General features: G+C 40.2%; 1 protein-coding gene across 7 annotated transcripts in view; it reads left to right on the top strand.

Moving 5' to 3' along the window:
• Positions 1-20,213, top strand: part of LOC101834839 (guanylate-binding protein 1) — a 40,938-nt gene that overhangs the window by 10,691 nt on the left and 10,034 nt on the right. For 5 of the 7 annotated variants that reach the window (XM_040751688.1, XM_040751689.1, XM_040751685.1 and 2 more), the window contains 4 exons: positions 10,999-12,019; positions 17,111-17,312; positions 17,799-17,926; positions 19,517-19,626. In XM_040751688.1, coding sequence (XP_040607622.1) covers positions 17,117-17,312; positions 17,799-17,926; positions 19,517-19,626 — 434 coding nt within the window. In that variant the 5' untranslated portion in view covers positions 10,999-12,019; positions 17,111-17,116. Of the gene's footprint in view, positions 1-6,861; positions 7,113-10,998; positions 12,020-17,110; positions 17,313-17,798; positions 17,927-19,516; positions 19,627-20,213 lie in introns of those variants that run through there. The other 2 variants (XM_040751686.1, XM_040751690.1) reach the window with 2 other exon arrangements.

Genomic DNA, 20,213 nt, shown 5'->3' with positions numbered 1-20,213 from the left:
TATGTCAATTAGATTAGCTGCAGGACAAAGGGTCACCTTAACTGTGGAAAGCACCATTCCATGTCCTGGGCTCCATGAGGATCAGGATTCCTTGCTCTCTGCTTTCCCACTGGCACCCAATGTAGCCTGGATCTCAAGCTTCAGACACAATGCATGCCCTGTGATAGTTAACATCCCATCAGAGTATGAACTAACTCACTCTTCCTTAAATTGGTTTGGTCAGACGTTTTGTCACTACAGCAATAATGACTAATACAAAGATGTGGGAAACACTCTGCCTCCCAAACATGCATGAACAGTGAGAGGAATATGAAGCCACAGATAAGGGATATTGTTTCCACATTATAGCTGTTTGTGCACTGCAAGGAGATGGAAGTGAGAGAAAAATAAAACAAAACAACAAAAGCACAGTAAAATCAGTCTCCATATAGTATGACATTCGGTTGTCACTTGTCATCTGTTGGGTGAAGTTTCAAGGCAGAAGACTTCTCACACATTTCAAAATTCATGAAGAATTAGTGTTTTGATGGTATGATAGAGCAATTTCAATTATTTTCTCAGCAATTTTGTAGGAAGACAAGTGTATTACTCTTGCATATATTATCTGGGCTTTTTCCATAGACTTTGTCTCTATTGTGACTTTCCAGTACTATCTGCTTACCTGTTAGGGTGAACTGCAATACTTCGGACAGACCTGATTTATTAAAAACCTCTTCTATGTTGAAGTTTTGAGGGGGAAATTGTTAGAAACCATAGAAGAGGACCCTAAGAGAGACATACATGGTCCCTTGGAAAAGAGGTAAGGGACAAGATCTTCTGAAAAAATCAGGAGCACAGGGAGAGGGGGAAGAGAGGTAGGAGCAAGAGTTGAGGAGAAGGGAAGCAGGGAGAAGGACATGAGGGATCAGGAAGATCTAGTCAAGGGAAGATTAGTGAAGGAGAGCAAGAAGAGAGATACCTTACTAGAGAGGTCCATTACAGGTTTAAAGAGAAATCCGGCACTAGGAAGATCTCCAGGGACCCACAAGGATGACTCCAGCTAAGAATCTAAGCAATACTAGAGAGGCTACCTGAAATGTCCTTCTATAATGGGATTGATGATACCTTAAATGCCATCCTAAAGCCTTCACCCAGTAGCTGACAGAAGCAAAACAGAGATCTACAGCTAAGCACTGAGCCTAACTCTTAGAATCCAGTTGTAGACAGGGAGCATTGATGAGCAAAGGGGTCAAGACCAGGCAAAAGGGGAAGCCCACAGAAACAGCTGACCTGAGCAAGAGGGAACTCAAGGAACCCCGTGTAACAGCTGGGGAGCCAGCACAGGACGGAACCAAGCCCCCTGAATGTGGGTTTCAGTTGGGAGGACTGGGAAATCTATGGGGCCTCTGGCGGTGGAACCAGTATTTATCCTAGTGCATGACTGGAATTTAGGATCCCATTCCCTATGGAGGGATACTCTGTCAGCCTAGATAAATTTTGGAGGGCCTAGGCCCTGCTCCAAATGATATGACAGACTTTGACAATCCCCCATGTGAGAGCTCACCCTCCCTAGGCAATGGGTAGGGTGTGGGATGGAAGGACAGGAGAAAGAGGGAACTGGGGTTGGTGCATAAAATAAAATTGTTTTTTAATTTATTGAAAACAAACAAACAGAAGAGAAACACAGAGAAATAGTTATAGCTCAGTGATATTGCCCGTGCTTGCAAAGAGGAGGCGTGGGTGCATTAATGCAAACAAAAATCAGTTTCAAGCTTGTTTGAGAACACTAGAAAGAGGAAAACAGGAAAACTAAGGAGGATGCACTGCACAGTCTCATTAGCCTCCCCATCTTCAGACTGAGTTTTCCTATGTGAGCATGCACACATAGAGGAGGAAGGGCTTTGACCACCTGTCCATGTATGGTAGGATACTTCCATGAAGCAGAGACTGGCCAGAGATGTACATATGTAGGTTGGGTGCCCATTCTCTGGTGTGGACATCAGACAGAGGCAGCATTCTCGGTAGACTGAGGGACATGCGACAATAGTTAAAGATCATAGACTGTGACATAACTATCATTAACTATTAGGCTTCTTACTATGCACCCTGCTCATGAAAGTTTACATCTTTTCAAACGGCCACACATTCATTAATTTTATTATTTCTATCATTCCTCAGGCCAATAAGCCAACTCTTTGCTGTTAGTGTAGACTAGAATGCCCCATATGATGAATCACTAGTTTTGCCATAATTTAGGATTAGATTTATTCAAAAGCTCACTAAGCACTCTAGTTATAACTGTCTTTGAAATATTTATAAGTGCTGTCTACTCCATGCAATGGTTTGAATTTTGTGGCTTCCAAATGCCTGTGCTGAAACCTAATCCCCACCATGGTGACAATTTAGGAAGAGAGAACTTGACAATGATTAGGCCATGAGACAGAAGCCCTCATAAGAGAACCAAGAGACTGGAGTCCTTCCATTGCACCATGAAAGGACACAGCTGAAAACTGTAAGCAGAAAGTGGGCTCTTGCCAGACATTTAGTCTGCCAATAACTGGATCTTGTCCTCCAAAGATTACAGAACTGCAAAAGCAATGTCTGCTACACAAACAAAGCCTATACTTTATGAGTTTATTATAATGATTGTAACAGACTAAGACATCCTAAAATAATTTAAAATGGGTTACTACATGGACTGGCAGGTCCAATTCCAGCCTGCTTGTTCTAAAGAACTTTACCTTCCTACTTGCTCACTGGAGAAAACACTGTCACTATTTCCTACAACTGGGTCACTATAGCTATTTTCTGCCCAAACCCAGGGCATGAACACAACCCACGTTTCTCAGTACACTCTGCTCTCTATCTTTCAGTGTGAGAACCATAAACAATTGAATATTAATGTCATGAGTGTTGGTATACAGTCATCAATTCTTAAATATATATTTAACCACTCTTCTGGAGATTGTAAGGATACCTAGCAGGAAATATTTCCTGAGGAACAGAGGAATGGTTCAGTGAGTAGGGGTGCTTGACACCAATCCAGATTATATCTGATTACAAGGAAGGAGAGAACTGACTCCATACAGGCTCTGTTGAACCCATATGTGTTCATCCATTTACACATTTCACATACCCAAATATATAAAAGTATGTTTCTTAAAATATGTGATTACTCTTACAAATGAAAAATTACTTTGTACAATGAAGGTGTTTTTATATAACAAATAAATGATGGAAAATATTCATTATGCTAAAGAATTTATACCATTAAATGTTACCTCCAGCCTCATCAATAAGTTACAAATAATATTAACTTTATAGCATGTAGTCTTCTACATCTTTATGTTTTATAATATATTTATCAATAGACTTTGAAATGAACCATTCTCAACCAACACATTCAAACTTATCTATATGAGGTAACAGTTTTCTTCTTCAGGATGGGTTTGGAAAACAGAAAAATAACTTGTATTTCAGGCAAAGTATAAATTTTACCAACAAATTATCCTCTCCATAAGAACCTAGAGAAAAATAGTGATCCTCCTGACTCTACCCCCTTCAGCAAATCCTACCAGCATGCACCACCATAGACCACTCAGAGACATGTTCACAAACAGTTAAGATTTCCACAATATTTGAGCTGAAAAAGTCAAAAGAAAATGGGTGAGAAAACCCCCAAACACTGCTGTTAAGAAGAAACATTTAGTGTTTTTATATCTCCGAGAATTTATGGGATAGTCCAGAAAATTTAGCAAGTCACTTCAGTGGCACAGACTGTTGCCTGTCCTGGGAGAATGCAAGGTTCTTAGTGTCCATTTGCCATGCTCTGCAAACAGCTTCAAAGGCATGGGGCCGAGCTCCTTTCTGGGCCATTCCTAGATGCCTGAATTAACACAAGAGACATATTACAAAAACACAATGGTTTTTTTTTCAGTCAGCATCAAGCCACTGGCATGTTCTATGTCAACTTCTAAGCTTATACTCAACATTGTGGAACAAAAAGTCTATGTTTCAAATTTCTTCCAAAAAATCTAGAAAACAATATTATTTTATTATTCAGGAAGCAGAGATTAGTATGTGCAGGCAGGATTGCTGCAAGTGACTAGAGAGTGGGGATGACACTTCCTACAGTTGGTTTCTCCAAACAGAAGGAATAATTTTTATCAGAAACATTTCAGGTTGGCATATGGCTTGCTGCCCTAGGCTGAAGGCTTCCTTGTTTTCCCATAAAGGGTGTCAAGAGTGTCATATCCAGATCCTGAGGATGGGGGGCATGAAAAACTGTCCTTTGGGTGTGACATGGCCATGACACTCATAAGCCCAAAGCACCTGTGGTTGCAAACATAGGGTTCACACAAGACTAAGCAGATAGACATTCAGCCACAGGTAGAGGAGGGGCTCATGGGACCAGACCTTCTCAGGGAATCCAATTGTCAGTTGAGAACTGCTTGAGAGAAAGTCATTGTCTCTAGTCATGTACCTACTGATGAGTTACTAGTGCTCCAGTGGGCACCTCCCTCCTCTTGCCGACTCAGTGACCCTGTTTAAACCCCGTAGGTCACAAAGCAGAACCGAAAACAAAACAAGACATGAAATTGGAATGTAGGCTCAGTGGCAGAAGTAGAGGGCTGGGAAAGAGGAAGACAAGAATGGGTGGAGGGAAGAGTATGATAAGAACATATATAAATGTATGGAATTATTGAAGATAAGTTTTTAAAGTACATGAAATAAAACCAAAGAAGTTGACGATACTGGGTTTTACATGGTCAACTTCTCTGTGCCTTCCTTCAGGCAGAGAACTATGTGTTTACCCTTGGGAACTACTGCACAATATGTAGTTGATCTGAGACTAGAAAAATGATTAGTAAGCACTGTGAGGGCTGTTAGGAGTGGTGAGAGTAGAAGTGTAGAAGGTCACACAGAGTGCATCTCACTCATTTTGTACTAATGTAATTAATATATGATAAGATTTCAAAATAAAATAGCACATGTGAAATTAAGATGAGAGAGAGAGAGAGAGAGAGAGAGAGAGAGAGAGAGAGAGAGAGAGAGAGAGAGAGAGAGAGAGAGAGAGAGAGAGAAACATATGATTACAGACAGGACAGATGTGGGGGCGAAACTTCTAAGTGACAGAATTGAGCCTGTGTAGAAGTTTATAGTATAGATGGATGGAGTCTGCAGACAAGATTCTAGAGACCCTGCCTGTGCTGAGCCCGAAAACAAGACTCAGAGCAAGGTCATTGCTGCCTCTGGGAGTGACACTAGTCTCCTTAAAAGAGTACACCATAACCTCAGCTGCAAAATGGGATGCCAAGTGGAGGACAAGTCTGCATAGAAGTTATTTCTGACTCAGGTCAAAACCATTGCGACTGCTGAGATGTCCAGTCTCTTGGACTGAACAGCTACTGAGTCCTTGGCCTTTCATCAGGAACCAGCCATTGTTGGACTACTTCAAGGCCAATGCCCCGCTAAGCACAATGTGCCCCAACAGTAAATTAGTCCAGGGCACTCAAACACTGAACGTGAAGCTGCCAATGGTTCTCCTTAGCCATTGGGAAATTGTATTAAAGTTAACAGTTTAGTGAAATGACACAGATGCACTCATCTCTCAAGAAACATGCCACAAAGAAGACTTTCAAAGTTTTTTTTAAAGAAGAAATTTGTTTTATTTGTCCTTAAATTCTGCATGAATCTCAAGCATTCCAGCATGTAAATAATTTGGGGTTATCTAATGGAAACAGACTGTGCTGATCTAAAGAAAATACCAGCTGATTTCCTAGCATTCCTCTCTGTTTCCTAGAACCTCAGATCCACTTTCACTTCTAGTAATATCACCTCTTCCCACTCCCAACACAAGGACAGCTTCTTTCATTTCTCTCACCCATTTAATATATTTTGTATCTTCCTTTCACTGTATAGCATGGAGAAGCATTGCTTTTTATTCAAACATATTTCCAATTCTGGATTCTATGCAGTATCTTATGTTGTAGTTTTAGGGTACCACAAAGTCCTCACTCATCTTCTCTCTGAATCCCTTTCCTCCTTGGACAAACAGGTTAATGAGTGGCTCATAGCAGCAAAGAGAAAAAGTTAGCCAGTTGCTCTTCTACCTCTCTGAGCTCACAGGTTTTCACTCTAGCTTTTGAATTTCCAGTTTAATTAGAATGAGAGGTTCAGTTAGAAGGACCTTTAGTGGCAGCAACAGAGCCTTTGTCTGGGGCTCCCAGAACTTTTAAGAGCAGCCACTGGAATTAAGGGAAACTAGCATTTTGGTGCACAGTGTGCAGCCTGAGTTTCCAAGATGGCTTGAGGAAGCTAAAAGAAAGGAAGAAAGAATGAAAGAGAGAGAGGAGAGAGAGAGTGTGTGAGAGAGAGAGAAATTTTGACTCTTTTAAAAATCTTTGCCATACAGCAGAACTTTTAACAGCCAAAACATTGAGTGGGAACATAAAGCTTAGTAAAAATGCCCAACGTAGTGCAGGGCATCCAACTTCCTGGAGCTCTGGTGGTTGAATGAAGTCCCTGTTCAAATTCACTTTTTAATGGAAGTCAGAAAAATGTATTGCTTTGTGAAAGAGGTTATGTTTTTGTTTCTACAGGAAACAAAGGCTGTGGATCCATACAAGGTTAATACAGATAACACTTGACCGGAGGAGACCTCTTGAAAATCCTGGCTATAAAAATAAAGAAATAAACTTAGGGACATAGATTTACCTGCCCAAATATAAAACAAAAATTATGACTGGCTGTCTTGTGTATAACACACAGTACATGAAGATATGCGCGTTATCTTTGAAAATTAGTCTGTTTTCAGAGGAAGGGACTAGATACCAATGAAAATGGGTGGCTTAAGTGATCCAAACTCTCAAACTGTTTCTGTTGATGTTTCCTCAGAGTTCTGCATCCAGAATAGCTTCAAGAGTGCAGGCTGACATGGTCTGGCCTCACATGATATTCTAGGCAGGACTGCAGATAACAGTTTGCTTTCCCATTGCACAGAGACTGAACAACAAATGTTAGAGTTAGTTTTACCAGGACTTAACCATAATTTCAATTTCCTCAGGTTCCCTAAAAATGCCTTTGCCCACAGACAACAGGAAGAAGTCTAGAGAACACAACATTCTCAAGAGGTGGGATGAGTGGTTTTAGGTCATTCAGTGGCTTATGGATGTTTGCAATTATTTAGTGTGGAGATATAGGAATATGGGATAAAAAGATCAATATTAACTTCAAATATTTTACATTGATATAGATTTTGGTAATGGATACAAATTTAAAATTATTTTTGTTAAAGTGTGTACAAGTTTTTACTCTTGCTTGGATATTGCATTTATGAAGCTTATTTAAAAATGTAATATATGATAAGATATGCAGATTAGTAGTTATTTATTTATAATAATCAAGCTTGTAGTCATCTTAGTTACATTTTTCAAGGTTATACAGATGTATTTAGGTAGATAGATGGCCTTCTAACACTTCAAAGACATACAGAATATGGAATTTAAGATGTTTAGTAACCTATGATTTTTATGACAGTAAGGCATGTCTGCTCCTGGCAGCACCAATTTACTTCAGGGAAGATGATGAATATCAAAGAAACTCCACACTGAGTTTGCTTTCACTGTGCCAAAGCTAGTCATTTGGTGAAGAAACTGTCCTTGCCTTGGTTGGGGACAGTGTGTTGTGCAAACTGAACAAACAGGATACAAAGGGAAAAAATGAACTTTGCCAAGATAAGGCAGAACAGCCTATCAAAATTCCTGCTTCATAGAAGTCTGCCAGTCATTCTGTAGGACCTACAGGAAAGTGACTGCTGAACTTTGCCAAGACTAGGTGGGAAAATCCTTCAAAATTCTTGCTCCATAGAAGAGTCTGGCAGATAGCTTAAGCATGTAGGCTGAAGATGGATACTTTAGAATTGCATAAGGAAACTTGGGAGACTGTCCAGGCAGCCAGATGTCTGTCATTTCATAGCTTTGGAAGTGGCTTGCATTGTGCTTTCTGTTTCCTTGGGTAATATTACATCATTCTGGAGTCTTTGATGACGATGAAGACTAGATAGTCATATTTATACTTTTCCTTAGTTTTGATAGAATGCAAATTAGTAACAAAACTTTGAGCTTACTAAAACAGGATTAATAATGGAGAATTTTCTCTGAATCTGCCAAATATAAATCGACTGTATAAGTTAATTCTCACTTGACAAATATTCTCATTGCATATAGTCTTATCGTGTTAAAATTAAAAGTTTCTTTTTATTTAAACAAAAATGAGGAAATGTGGAATATTATTTTGACTAGGCAAAGATGTGTTATTTTTGTTTATGTGGTGGAATATTACTTTAAGTATGTGAAGGTATGTTTCATTTGTCTGTGCTGCCTTTGTTAATGATATAAATATATGCTGCATTTGTGTTAATTAAATAAAATTAACCTGGGCTTGGAAATGTGGGTTTAGCAACTGGTTGACAGGAAGTATTAGGAGGGAATTAACATGTCTTTTTTAGTTGGGCACTGTGGAAGAGAGTGGTTTCTGGAGACACCAGCAAAGGGAAAATTGGCCAGTTGTTGTCATAACTCTCTGACTTACAGTTTTCACCCTAGCCTTTAACTCTTCAGTTTTATTAGAATGACAGAGATTTAGTTAGAACTTCCTTCAGTGGCAGCAAAAGAGCCATTGTCTGAGGAAACCAAATTGCCTCCCCCAGGCTATGGCCTTAGTGAATGGGCCACTAGTACTATAAAGCACAGCCACTGTAGCAAAGGTAAAACAGCAAAGAACAATTTGTGTATACATTGTACATGAACGGAGAAAACATAATTCCTTTTAAGTTTTTCTTTTTTTAATAAATTTTTAAAATTAAAAACAGTCTTATTTTACATGCCAATCCCAGTTCCTTTTCCCTTCTATCCTCCCATTTCCTCCATCATTCCCATATCATCCCCTCTTATTCTCCTCAGGGAAGGTGAGACCTCACATGGGGAAACCATCAGTTTGTCACATCATTTGGGGCAGGACCTAGGCCCTCCCCATGTGTCTAGGTGAGAGTGTATCCCTTCATAGGAAATGGGCTCCCAAAACCCATTTGTGCACTAGGGATAAATACTGGTTTCTCTGCCAGAGACCCTGTATCCTGTCCATGTCCCCCTACTGATGCCATTGTTAGACTGCATCCAGGAATCTACAAGGGTGACTCCAACTAAGAATCTAAGCAATAGTGGAGAAGCTACCTTAAATGAACTTCCCCTATAAATAGGTTGATGACTACCTTAAACGCCATCATAGAGCCTTCATCCAATAGCTGATGAAGCAGAAGCAGAGCTCTTGAACATTTGTGGCATGGCAAATGGTGTAGGATTTAGAATAAGAAATTATCATTTTTAAATATTGTCTTCTGTTTTTTAAATCGGTTTCAAAAATGTTTCTATTAGGTTCTTGCTTAAAAATACAAATTACTGTTTTTTTCAACATTTTCATAAATTTATATCATTGTATGTGTTCCAGTTTGCTTTTCTATTGCTGTGATAAAACACAGAACAAAAGTAACCTGGGGAAGGAAAGGATTTATTTTATCTTACAGGCTATGGTCCTGTTTTTGAGGGAAGTCACAGCATGAATTCAAGGCAGGAACTGAAACATTTTTTAAGGGCTGTTCCTTAAAGGCTTGTTCTTGCTTTCTCCGACCTTTCATATACATCTCAGGCTGACTTGCTTAGGGATGACACTGCTCACAATGGGTTGCCCCCTCCTGTTTCAATCATGAATCAAGAAGTCTCACAAACCAATCTGATGGGGAAAATCCCCCAGTTGAGATTCCCTCTTCTCCAGTATGTGTAGATGTGTGCCAAGCTAACAATAACTATGACAGCATCCTCCCCCACACACATACACGCAACCTCTTTTCCCACTGGTCCTGGTTTTTTGTCTAGTTACCCTCTACTTCTGTGCTCTCTCTGTCTTCTAACCCTACCCTGTCTGCGTGTTCATGTATAAACCTAGGTTTCAAATGAACATGTGCTATTTGTCCGTCTCTGTCCCTCCTGTTATCTGATCTTGTTTCCTCTCCCACAACTTTATACCCTTTCTTCCTCCCACTATCTACTTTCTCTCTCCATCCTGCTTCTAAGACCTGCATATCATATACATGTATATAATAGTAAATATCATATGTGAGCGGAAACATGAGATGTTTGTCCTATTTCATGTAACACAATGAGCTGCAGTTCCATCCATTGTCCTAAAACCTGTTGTGTCTATGCAGCATCTCCTTTACCATTTACCTTTTATCTGCTTCCATCACTGGACTGCTGTGACTAGTACATGGGTGTTCAAAAGTGGTTTTGTGATATGCTACTCAGAATCCTTCAGGCATATTATATAAATATAGAAATAGGAAATGAATTCAATGAAGGAAGAAGAAAAACTTTAGATGAAAATTAAATTTTTTTAAAGGAAAAGAAGAAAAATGCTATGAAAGAGCAAGCGATGAAAAATCTGATGACTCAGTAATGAAAATACTTGCACACAGAACCATATAACTTTAAGAAATAGAATTAAAATAAAACCTTTTAAAAGTGAAAGTCTAATATCTTCTAGTAGCATAGTAACAAAAGAAGACAAACTGTGGTGGGGCAGATAAGAAACAAAATAAAGGAATAGAGTCCCATAGTGGCTTCCAAACACTTTGAAGACGCTTGTCTTTCATTTGGTATTGAGCCTGTAATGGACACCTTCAGACAGCTTGCCCTGCTGTCTTTATCTTAATATCGTGTGTGTGTGTGTGTGTGTGTGTGTGTGTGTGTGTGTGTAGGTATGTTTGTATGTATGTATATAATTAGTAACGAGATCTTCTAGTCAAATTTTGCTTAGTGATCCTGCTATTTTAATAAGTCACCAAATTTACTTGTGGCAAAAGTATTATTTGTGAGAATATGACAGTAATATATACTCTAAAAAGCTCTTGTATCTCACAATTATATATGTGGCAACTATCTTCTTTATTATCTTTTAATGTAGCATGAATGATATAAACACAGAAAGAGATATTGGGATTCAAGCTGAAGATCAGGGGAGCAAAGCAGCCAAGCCAACAGACAGCTCTTTCAACTCTACTAAGGTTGGGGAGATCCTGACCGCAAAGCAGCTGGAGACTACTTGCCAGTGACTGGAGACTGCTTGCCAAGGGCTGAATACTGAATGCTGCATGAGACCCTGGGATCCTTTTTATAGACTTCTCTAGTGCTGGGATTAAGGGCATGAGCTATTTCCCTTTTAGACTGTTTCACTCTCATGTAGCCCTGGGTGACCTTGAACTCACAGAGATCCATCTGCCTCTGTTTCCTGAGTCCTGGGATTAAAGGTGTGTGCCACCCCTGCCCCTCTTTTAGGACTGACTAGTGTGTCTGACTTTGCATTCTGATCTTCAGTGGGTTATTTAGATCATAAAACATATCACCACATTTTAGTTCTCCAATATCAAGTTCTAGGAAATGGGTTAGTTTTGCAGATTTCAAAATTGTATGAAGGTGGGCAATGTCTGAGAGCACTTATTCTTAGATGAGTAAACATGAGTAGTTAAATACACTGTGAGTTTAGTGTTCAAAGCAACCGAACCCAAAATAATATCATATGAGACATTCTCATTCCTACACTTCTCAAACTGTATCTCAAATACGGCATATAGGTATTGCTTCAAATCTAGCTCATCCCATTTCCAACTACCAGCAATTTCTTAGCACTCTTCCACCTAGAAAATTCTGCGAAACCGAATGATATCTGTTACCAAACACTCTCCCAGAATTCTGCAAGTTATTGATGGGTTGAGTACTTTTAGTTTCACTTTTCCTCCTTATAAATGTCCTTGCTGACATTCCTCTTATTCAGCTACCTCAGGAAAAATTATTTGCTAAACCTCTGGACCGCCCAGGAAGTTGGAGGAGAAAAGTCCAGGTGCAGAGCATCCACATGCAGGACTGAAGAAGCCTAGTGCCTCCCACTAAGTGGCTTTCTTGCCAAAGCAGAAGGATTTCTGCTCCAGGTGAGTCAGGGGAGCAGGGCAGGAAGGCTTCCAGGACACTGCTGTTTACCTGTGGAATAACCTCTCCAATGGAGAATTCTGCGTTCTGGATGTGGGTCAGCAGTTCACTTAGAATCCACAGTTTGCGGGGAGGAGAGAGCGTATCCTTTCAATGCTGTCGTTTCAACTCTGTTTAATGGACTCTAGCCTGTGGAGTCCACAGAGGGCTCATTGTCTTTACCTGAACATATCTTAAACAATCTTTGCCACCTAAAGGTTTTCACACAAACTCATCCATATTGTTGCCAGTTTGTACAGGTCTTGACAACGGAAGCCGAGCAACTTGGAGCATATAAAACAGACACGTTTCCCACTGATGGCTCAGGAGACTATTAAGGTTTCTGCAGACACCTTTCCTGGGCCAATATTATTGCTTTCTTCCAGTTTTATGGTGGCACAACTCGAGTGAAAATCAGAACTCTCAGGACTCAAGAGATGGCCCAACAGTTAAAAGGACTTGCTTTTGCTCTAGAGGAACCGAGTTTGGTTCCCAGCACCCAAGCTGGGCAGTTCATAACCGTTACAGCTCTGAATGATTTCACAACTTCTTCTGGCATTCGTAGGCACCCACAAATGTTTGGTAAACACACACACACACACACACACACACACACACACACACCTAAAAGGAATTATTATTGTGTGTTAAATCTAAATCGTCAGTTTTTGGGTCCATTGTTCAGAGGCAGAGGTTCTGATCCATAAACAAGACTGGCCTCTTTTCCCTCTTCCCTGCAGGAGACAGGAAGCAGGACAATGCATTTATGGAATTATTAGGAGCAAACCATAAGTGATAAATGTTATAGCAAATGCAAACCACTCTTTGTCTTCACTTTCTTGATGATAGCCCTTCTGACTAGATGAGGTAGAATTTCAAAGTAGTTTTAATTTGCATTTCTCTGAAGGCTAGGGATATTGAGCACTTTCAAGTTATTTCTTGCCCATTTGTACTTCTTTTGAGAATTGACTGTTCAGTTCATTGTCCTGTTTATGGATTCATAGTTTTGTTGGTATTCTTTACGTTTATTTTTTATAGTTCCTTAATTCTTAGATACTATGCTCTGAGGTACAACTGGCAAAGATGTTTCTCTTATCCTGTAGGCTGTGTATCCACTCTGTTACTAGTCTCTATTGGTGTGCAGAATTGTTTCAGTTTTGTGTAATCTCATTTGAAATGTTTGGGGTCAATTCCTGTGCTAGTAGGATTCTATTCAGAAATGTCCTGTTTATTCTCAAATGTTCCCCAAAGCTTTTTGTTTAACAAATTGAGCATTTCTAGTTTAAAGTTCAATTTTGTTACTTTTTTATGTTCATGTGTAGGTAGTGAGTGTGTGCTATGTGTGTGTGTGTGCCAAAGAAGCTAAAGCAGGCTTTGGACCCTTTGGAGCTGGAGGTTCACATGATTTTGAGTTGCCTGACATCAATACTCTGGGCTGAATTCACAAACTCTGGAAGAGCAACAAGTATTCTTAACCCTTGGGCCACTTATCCAGCAGCTAGATCTTAGACCTCTTCTTTTTCTTTTTCTCCACCCAAGTCAATCAGCGTGTCTTTTAATTCAAAGATCAAGGACCTTTGCCTTTAAGGTCATAGTTAAGAAGGGTTGTACGATTTTGTTTGCGACTCTGGTTTCTGGGTTAATTACAGACCTTTTCTTCTCCCCGTAGTATTGGGTTAGGGTTTGGTGGCTTAAAGGGTTGGACATGATTAGCTCCTTGCCACTTGTCTTTTGCTCATCTGCTGCTTCCATGAAATATATTCCTTCCTGTGTTCTCTTGTGAGAAACTGTCTCTGCTCTTCCTCTGCCTTCTCCTCTCCTTCTTCTCTTGTTCCTCTGTGACAGTACTCTTTTAAGTATTTTCAGCTCTTGTAGCTTAGTTACTGTGAATTAGTGGAACTTTTTTTTAATCTTGAAATGGTCCTATTTTCCAACAATTTTAACTGACCATTATTTACTTTCAAGGCATGAAATACATTCATTTCATGCTTCCTTTGATTTGGAAATTGCTTATAGATCTGATATTCTGATGTCTCTGTGTCTTGTACCAATTGAAGGTTTTCCCTGGTTGTTGGCTTTTATGTTTCCACTTTAAAAAGTTATGTTTACCTTTAGTAGCTCATCTTCACTTGGGTTATATTAAGGGAAAAAGTTGATCACATAACCAAGTGTATCAGTTTGATGAATGTCCAGTGCTTTATGCAGGAAGAGACACTATGTTTACTATGCTTTTGATGACAGGGTTCTAAGGGAGCAGTGCAGGACCCTGACTGGGGAAGATGTAGTGTATTTAAGTAGTAAAGAGAACAGTGAATGGGCTAATGAATGGGAGTAAATAGACTGAGAATGAATAAAAAGAGATGGCTTTCACATATGAAAAGCAGAGAGAAACATTCTACAGCACCCTTTTAGAAAAGAAGGAAAGACACAAACTTTTTCCCAAGATACAAGTTACAACACACACACACTGAGGGGGCAGAAGGTGACCAAGTTACAAAAAATTCCAAAATAAGGTGTTTTCATATCTGTGCATGTGAATATAAAAGTTTTAAAAGGAATAACAAATTAGAGATTAAAAACATATAAGCACAAATGAAAAAGAAAGGCTCTAGGTTCTCAGTCAAGTCTTCTGGTTGAGTAGAGACCACCTTCTGTGCTTTGATTGGTCTGTCCATTAGGATCCTATTATAGCAAGTTCCCTCTCAAACTTTCTGTGACCATGTAGCTGCCTCTGTCATGACTTGGGTAGAGGATGTTGAAGATCTCTTAGCTCTGGATATCTTTACTTTACTGGATGTCTTCACCGTACTTCTGCTTCTAATTCTACTGTCTCTGTGGCTTGGAATCTGTTGCTGCAATGCAACCCACAATAGGTTCCACACTCTTTCGAGGGATTCTAGGAATTCCCTTACCAGACTTGAGTTGCTCACCCCACCCTGTGGCTAGGAGTCTATTGGGATGTCACAGCAGTTTCTAGGATTGGCATCACTTTTTCTGGGGCTGAAACACATCTCTTACTCTAGTCCAATTTCCAAGGCAAATGTCAGGTAAGCTGCAGTTTTTCTAGCTCCAGTGCCTCTGTCTTCTTGCTCCAGATTCTGTCCAGGGCACAGCTCTGCCAAGGAGGGCTGGGCTAGAGGCTCTAATCCTCTTCCACTGCCTCCAGCTGTTGGTAGCAGCTGCAGTGCTTTCACAACTACAGGAGACTGAATGGGCAAAATACACTTTTGGTCACTGAGAATGGCAGATGTACTGGCTGGTTTTGTTGTCAACTTGACATAAGCTAGAGTCATCAGAGAGGAATGATGAGACCAGGCTGAAGGCATTTCCTCAAGTAGTGATCAATGTGGAAGGGCCCAGTCCATTGTGGGTAGTGCCATCACTTGAATGGTGGTCCAGGGTTCTCTGAGAAAGCAGGCTGAGCAAGCCAAGGGAAGCAAGCCAGTAAGGAGGTGGTCTTCATGGCCTCTGCAGCAGTTCCTACCTCCAGGATCCTGCCCTGTTTGAGTTCCTATTCTGACTTGGCCTTATCTTTATCATTCAGTGATGAAAAGCAATATGGAAGTGTAAGCCAAACAAACCCTTTCCTCCCCAACCTGCTTTCTGAACATAGTGTTTCAACATAGCAATAGAAACCCTAAGCCAGCAGAGTATCAGTTCTGTGACCTTCTTGATAAATAAGAATAATTGACACATACCAAACTGAAATTGGGCAAACACCAGAAAGATAAAAAAAATTGTGGGGTATTCTACAAGATGACTGGCTTACACTCTTCTAAGAATAAATGCTTCCCGAAGATGAGAGGAAGCCAGGGAGTCATCTGTTGATTAATGGCGTATCCTGGATTCAATCATGCAGCAAGGAAAGGACGTTAGTAGAAAAATGATTGAAAATATTGGGGGTCTATGGCATACAGGTTCATTGAGGTATTATAATAATGTTTCAATTCTGATTTCTACCGTATTACGATGATTGCAGAATAATGTTAGGATTTGAAAAGTCTTACCGGGGAAGTGTAAAACATTTCAACTTTTTTGGATACCTATGACCTTCAAAATCAAAGTAGTTTTAAATGGAAGTAGTTAACCTCTAGCACAGCCATGAAATCCTCTAAGAATTTTAAAAATACATAAAGTACAAGTCCCAAGTTTAGAACACTTGGGTTCATGTTATGTTTGGTAATTTCTTAAAATGAAATTATAACATTTCTCCCCTTCCCCTCCTCTCTCCAACAATCTCTCTAATGAATCACCCCTCACTCTCTCTCAAATCCATGGCCTCTCTTTCTTTGATTCTTCACACACACATTGTTATAGTGTTACTTGGATGTATGTGATTTCAGGGCTGACCACTTGGTATTGAATAGCAAACTGGGGAGTTCTTGCATGGTAAAAACTATTTATTCCAATCTCAGCATTCCTTTGCTGCCTATAATGCTTTGTTTAGGGATCAGGTCCCATGAGATTTCTCCCTTCAATGTTAGTTATTGGTGTCCTGCTTCTTTGGGTCTTGTTTAGGCAGCCAAGTTGCTAAGAGTTTGTAGCATCCCTGTCATTTCTAGGAACCTCAATGTCACACCAGACTTCTTGCTTTTCTGATTCTCCAATTTTTCATCCCCTTTTCCCCTTTGCATGAAGTTCCCTGAGCTTTAGGGTCAGGCGTTATGTTACAGATGCATCAGCTGGATCTGGTACCCCAGAATCATTTGTTTTCTAGTCTTTGATTGGTCATAGTTTTTATGTAATGATCTGCATCTGTTGCAAAGAAAAGTTTCTTTGATGAGGGATGAGAGCTGCGCTTATCTGTGGTATAAAGGTAAATATTTAAAAGGCAATTAAGAATTATGTTTGTTTAGTAAAGTGGCAGTAGTAGGGTCTCCTTCAAGGACTAGACTAGACTCAGGTTGATGGGTAGGTTCCAAACAAATGTATGCATGCCACCATTGAACACTTAGGATTATAATGCAATGCTGGTCATAGTCCAAGTCATTCAGTTGAGTTCTTCTAACTAACACAGAACTTTTTCCTGTTTTATTATTTCTTGCAAACATAAGAGTACCATGGAAATGACCTCAGAAATCAACATGCCAGGCCCAGTGTGCCTCATCGAGAACTCTGATCAGCAGTTGGTGGCCAATCAGAAAGCGCTGGAGATACTGTCTGCTATTAAGCAGCCTATGGTGGTGGTAGCAATAGTGGGCTTCTACCGCACAGGAAAATCCTACCTGATGAACAAGCTGGCTGGAAAGCAGAAGGGTGAGTGCCACCAGCAAAGCTCTGCTGAGTCCCCTGTGCCACTCCCACTGTGAGCATCCAGCAAGCAGAGGGGAGTAGAAAAAGTCAGAGTCATAGGTGATGTGGGACGGTTTGTGTCCACCAGAGGACTTGCTCTTCTCTGAATCAATCTTCTCACTGGCTCCTCCCACACTCCCGTTACTTCCTCATTTAAAGGGCTTTAATAGAAGAAATGATATATTCATAGAGAAAATAAAATTACTTTATGATGAATTATAAAACGTTTATTAGATTGTTCGTCTAGGTAAAGCAAGTGTCCACTGTTGTCTAAGGGAGAAATGAATGACTTGTCAGCATTGGGTGTTCTGCCCTCCCTTTTTCTAGGCTTGCATTTAAACGCCGTACTTGTAACTGGTTGGGCTCCTGTACATGGTAATTATGTTAATTGCAATGAGAATTCATAAAGCATGTGCTGTTTATTTCTCCATTTCATCCCCCACTCTGCAGGTTTCTCTCTGGGATCCACAGTTCAGTCTCACACCAAGGGCATTTGGGTGTGGTGTGTCCCTCATCCTCAGAAGCCAGGCCACACCCTAGTTCTGCTTGACACTGAGGGCCTGGAAGACGTAGAGAAGGTACATCAAATTCTACTCACGAAGCATCAGAAAGTCACCTTGTATTTTTCACTCCCAATCTTTCCTTTATGCTCCTGGCTAATCAAATTAGTGTATCATTGTTCAACTCTCCTGACATAGGAACCAAGGGTAGATACTGAAGACAATTGATTAGTAGCCATTCAGCCTTCATATTGATAACTGACAATGTTTTTTGCTATTTTTCTTTTCCACCATCATGCAATACTTGCTGAGACTTTTAGTAGTGTCTCTAAGCTTGACTATACATTTTCTGAACTTGTCTGATTCTTAAGTGTGAATCTGTGGAAATACTAAGAACTGCAACTTCTATATGGCATTATCAGTGAGAGAAAAACAATATTTGAACATGCCAACTATTGTTATTTTTTAAAGGTATTTAACTAAGGCTTTGCTTAGAGTTTAAGGGCTTAGTCCAATATCATCATGGCAGGGAACATGGCAGCAGGAATACCAGGCAAGGTGCTGGAACAGAAGTCCAGAGCTTCATCCTGATCCATAGAAAAACATATATATATATATATATATATATATATATATATAGAGAGAGAGAGAGAGAGAGAGAGACAGAGACAGAGACAGAGACAGAGACAGAGACAGAGAGAGACAGAGACAGAGAGAGACAGACACAGAGAGAGACAGAGACAGAGAGAGACAGAGACAGAGACAGAGGAGAAAGAACCAGAGAGACAGAGACAGATACTGGACCTCCATTGGACTTTTAAAACCTCAAATCCCACCTCCCCTCCCCACCCCTATGACACAACAAGGCTACAACTCTTAATCTATCTATGGTGACTAAACATTTAAACATATGTGCCTGTGCAGGCCATTCTCTTAGAAAGCACCACAATTTGCAGTAACATCATTCTTCATGGAGGATCACATCACTACTCTTGCCAGTCTGAGACACACAATGCCCTATTAAAGGACCTTATTTCTACTAGCACTAAAATGTCCCTATTACAAGGTGTGGCCTTTTGATTGGGTATGGACTTGCTGGAGGAACTGTGTCACTGTGGAGGTGGGCTTTGAGGTCTCATTTATGCTCAAGCCATGCCCATTGTCATAAACCTGTTCTTGTTGCCAGGGTAAGATGCAGACCTCTCAGCTACCTCTCTAGCACCAGGTCCTGCATACATGCTGCCATGTCCCACCATGATGATAATGGACTGAACTTCTGAACTCCAAGCCATCCAATTAAATACTTTCTTTTATAAGAGTTGCTGTAGTCATGGTGTCTTGTCACAGCAATAGAAACCTTAACTAAGACAGTCCCTTACCATACCATATCCTGTGAGTGAAACCCTGCATGTCAACTTAGATTTAGCCACTGATCAAGATGACCTTTAAGTGTGAATGTCCATAATGATCTCATATACACAGGTATGCATCATCTTATTTTCATTATTAGACATTCACAGAATCATTGTACAGGTAGAAAATTATTACGTAGAAGCAATGACTTACTTTTTATGCCATAGCTAATGCGGGACAGATAAAGGTTCATTTTTGGTTACTTGAGTTGATGGACAGTCTCTTAGTCACTCTTCTTCACTCACTGACCTGCAGGGAGACAACCAGAATGACTGCTGGATCTTTGCCTTGTCAGTCCTTCTCAGCAGCACTTTCATCTATAACAGTATGGGAGCCATCAACCAGCAGGCCATGGACCAGCTGCAGTATCCTTTTGATATGGTCTATAACAGTACTAAAACCTAGGAAGGGTAGCTTCTTATTTTATGAGATAGACAAGTAGGGGATTAATATATTCCCTTTTTCCTTTCCATTTGGATTTACCTCAGTCTCTACTACAATTTCAAGATTTCCAGGCCTATATGGCCTTAAACACAGCCACCTACTCCTCAGAAAATCCCTGTCTGAATTAATCCCACATATGTCCAAATCCTCAACATCAGTTAAAACTCATGACCTTGCAAATCATCATTCCTGTTAGCACCTCTAAATATTACCATTCAACCATCCAGTTATGTGCTGCAAGTCTCTCTGGTGCTCTAAGGTATTGTGTGTCTGTTTGTTTAGATTTTGCTCACACTTCGAATGTTATGGAACTATGAAGAGACAGGTAGGCTTCTTTTTCTAGTTTAGGCTGTACAGCAGCTTCTCATTCTTACATCAATAGAAAGAAGAACCTCTGGAGCGTGGGCTTTCAGGGCATGGCAGCTTCCTGTGCAGTGTTTTTCACAACCATCCATTCATCACAGCATTCTTGGCAAAAATCTTACAACTCTACTAACTTCGTAAAGAC

Source organism: Mesocricetus auratus, unplaced genomic scaffold (genome assembly GCF_017639785.1).
Source record: "Mesocricetus auratus isolate SY011 unplaced genomic scaffold, BCM_Maur_2.0 Super-Scaffold_100009, whole genome shotgun sequence".
In the NCBI taxonomy this organism is placed as follows: domain Eukaryota; kingdom Metazoa; phylum Chordata; class Mammalia; order Rodentia; family Cricetidae; genus Mesocricetus; species Mesocricetus auratus.
Note: the sequence above shows the minus strand (reverse complement) of the source record. Positions and strands in the feature narration are given on the sequence as shown.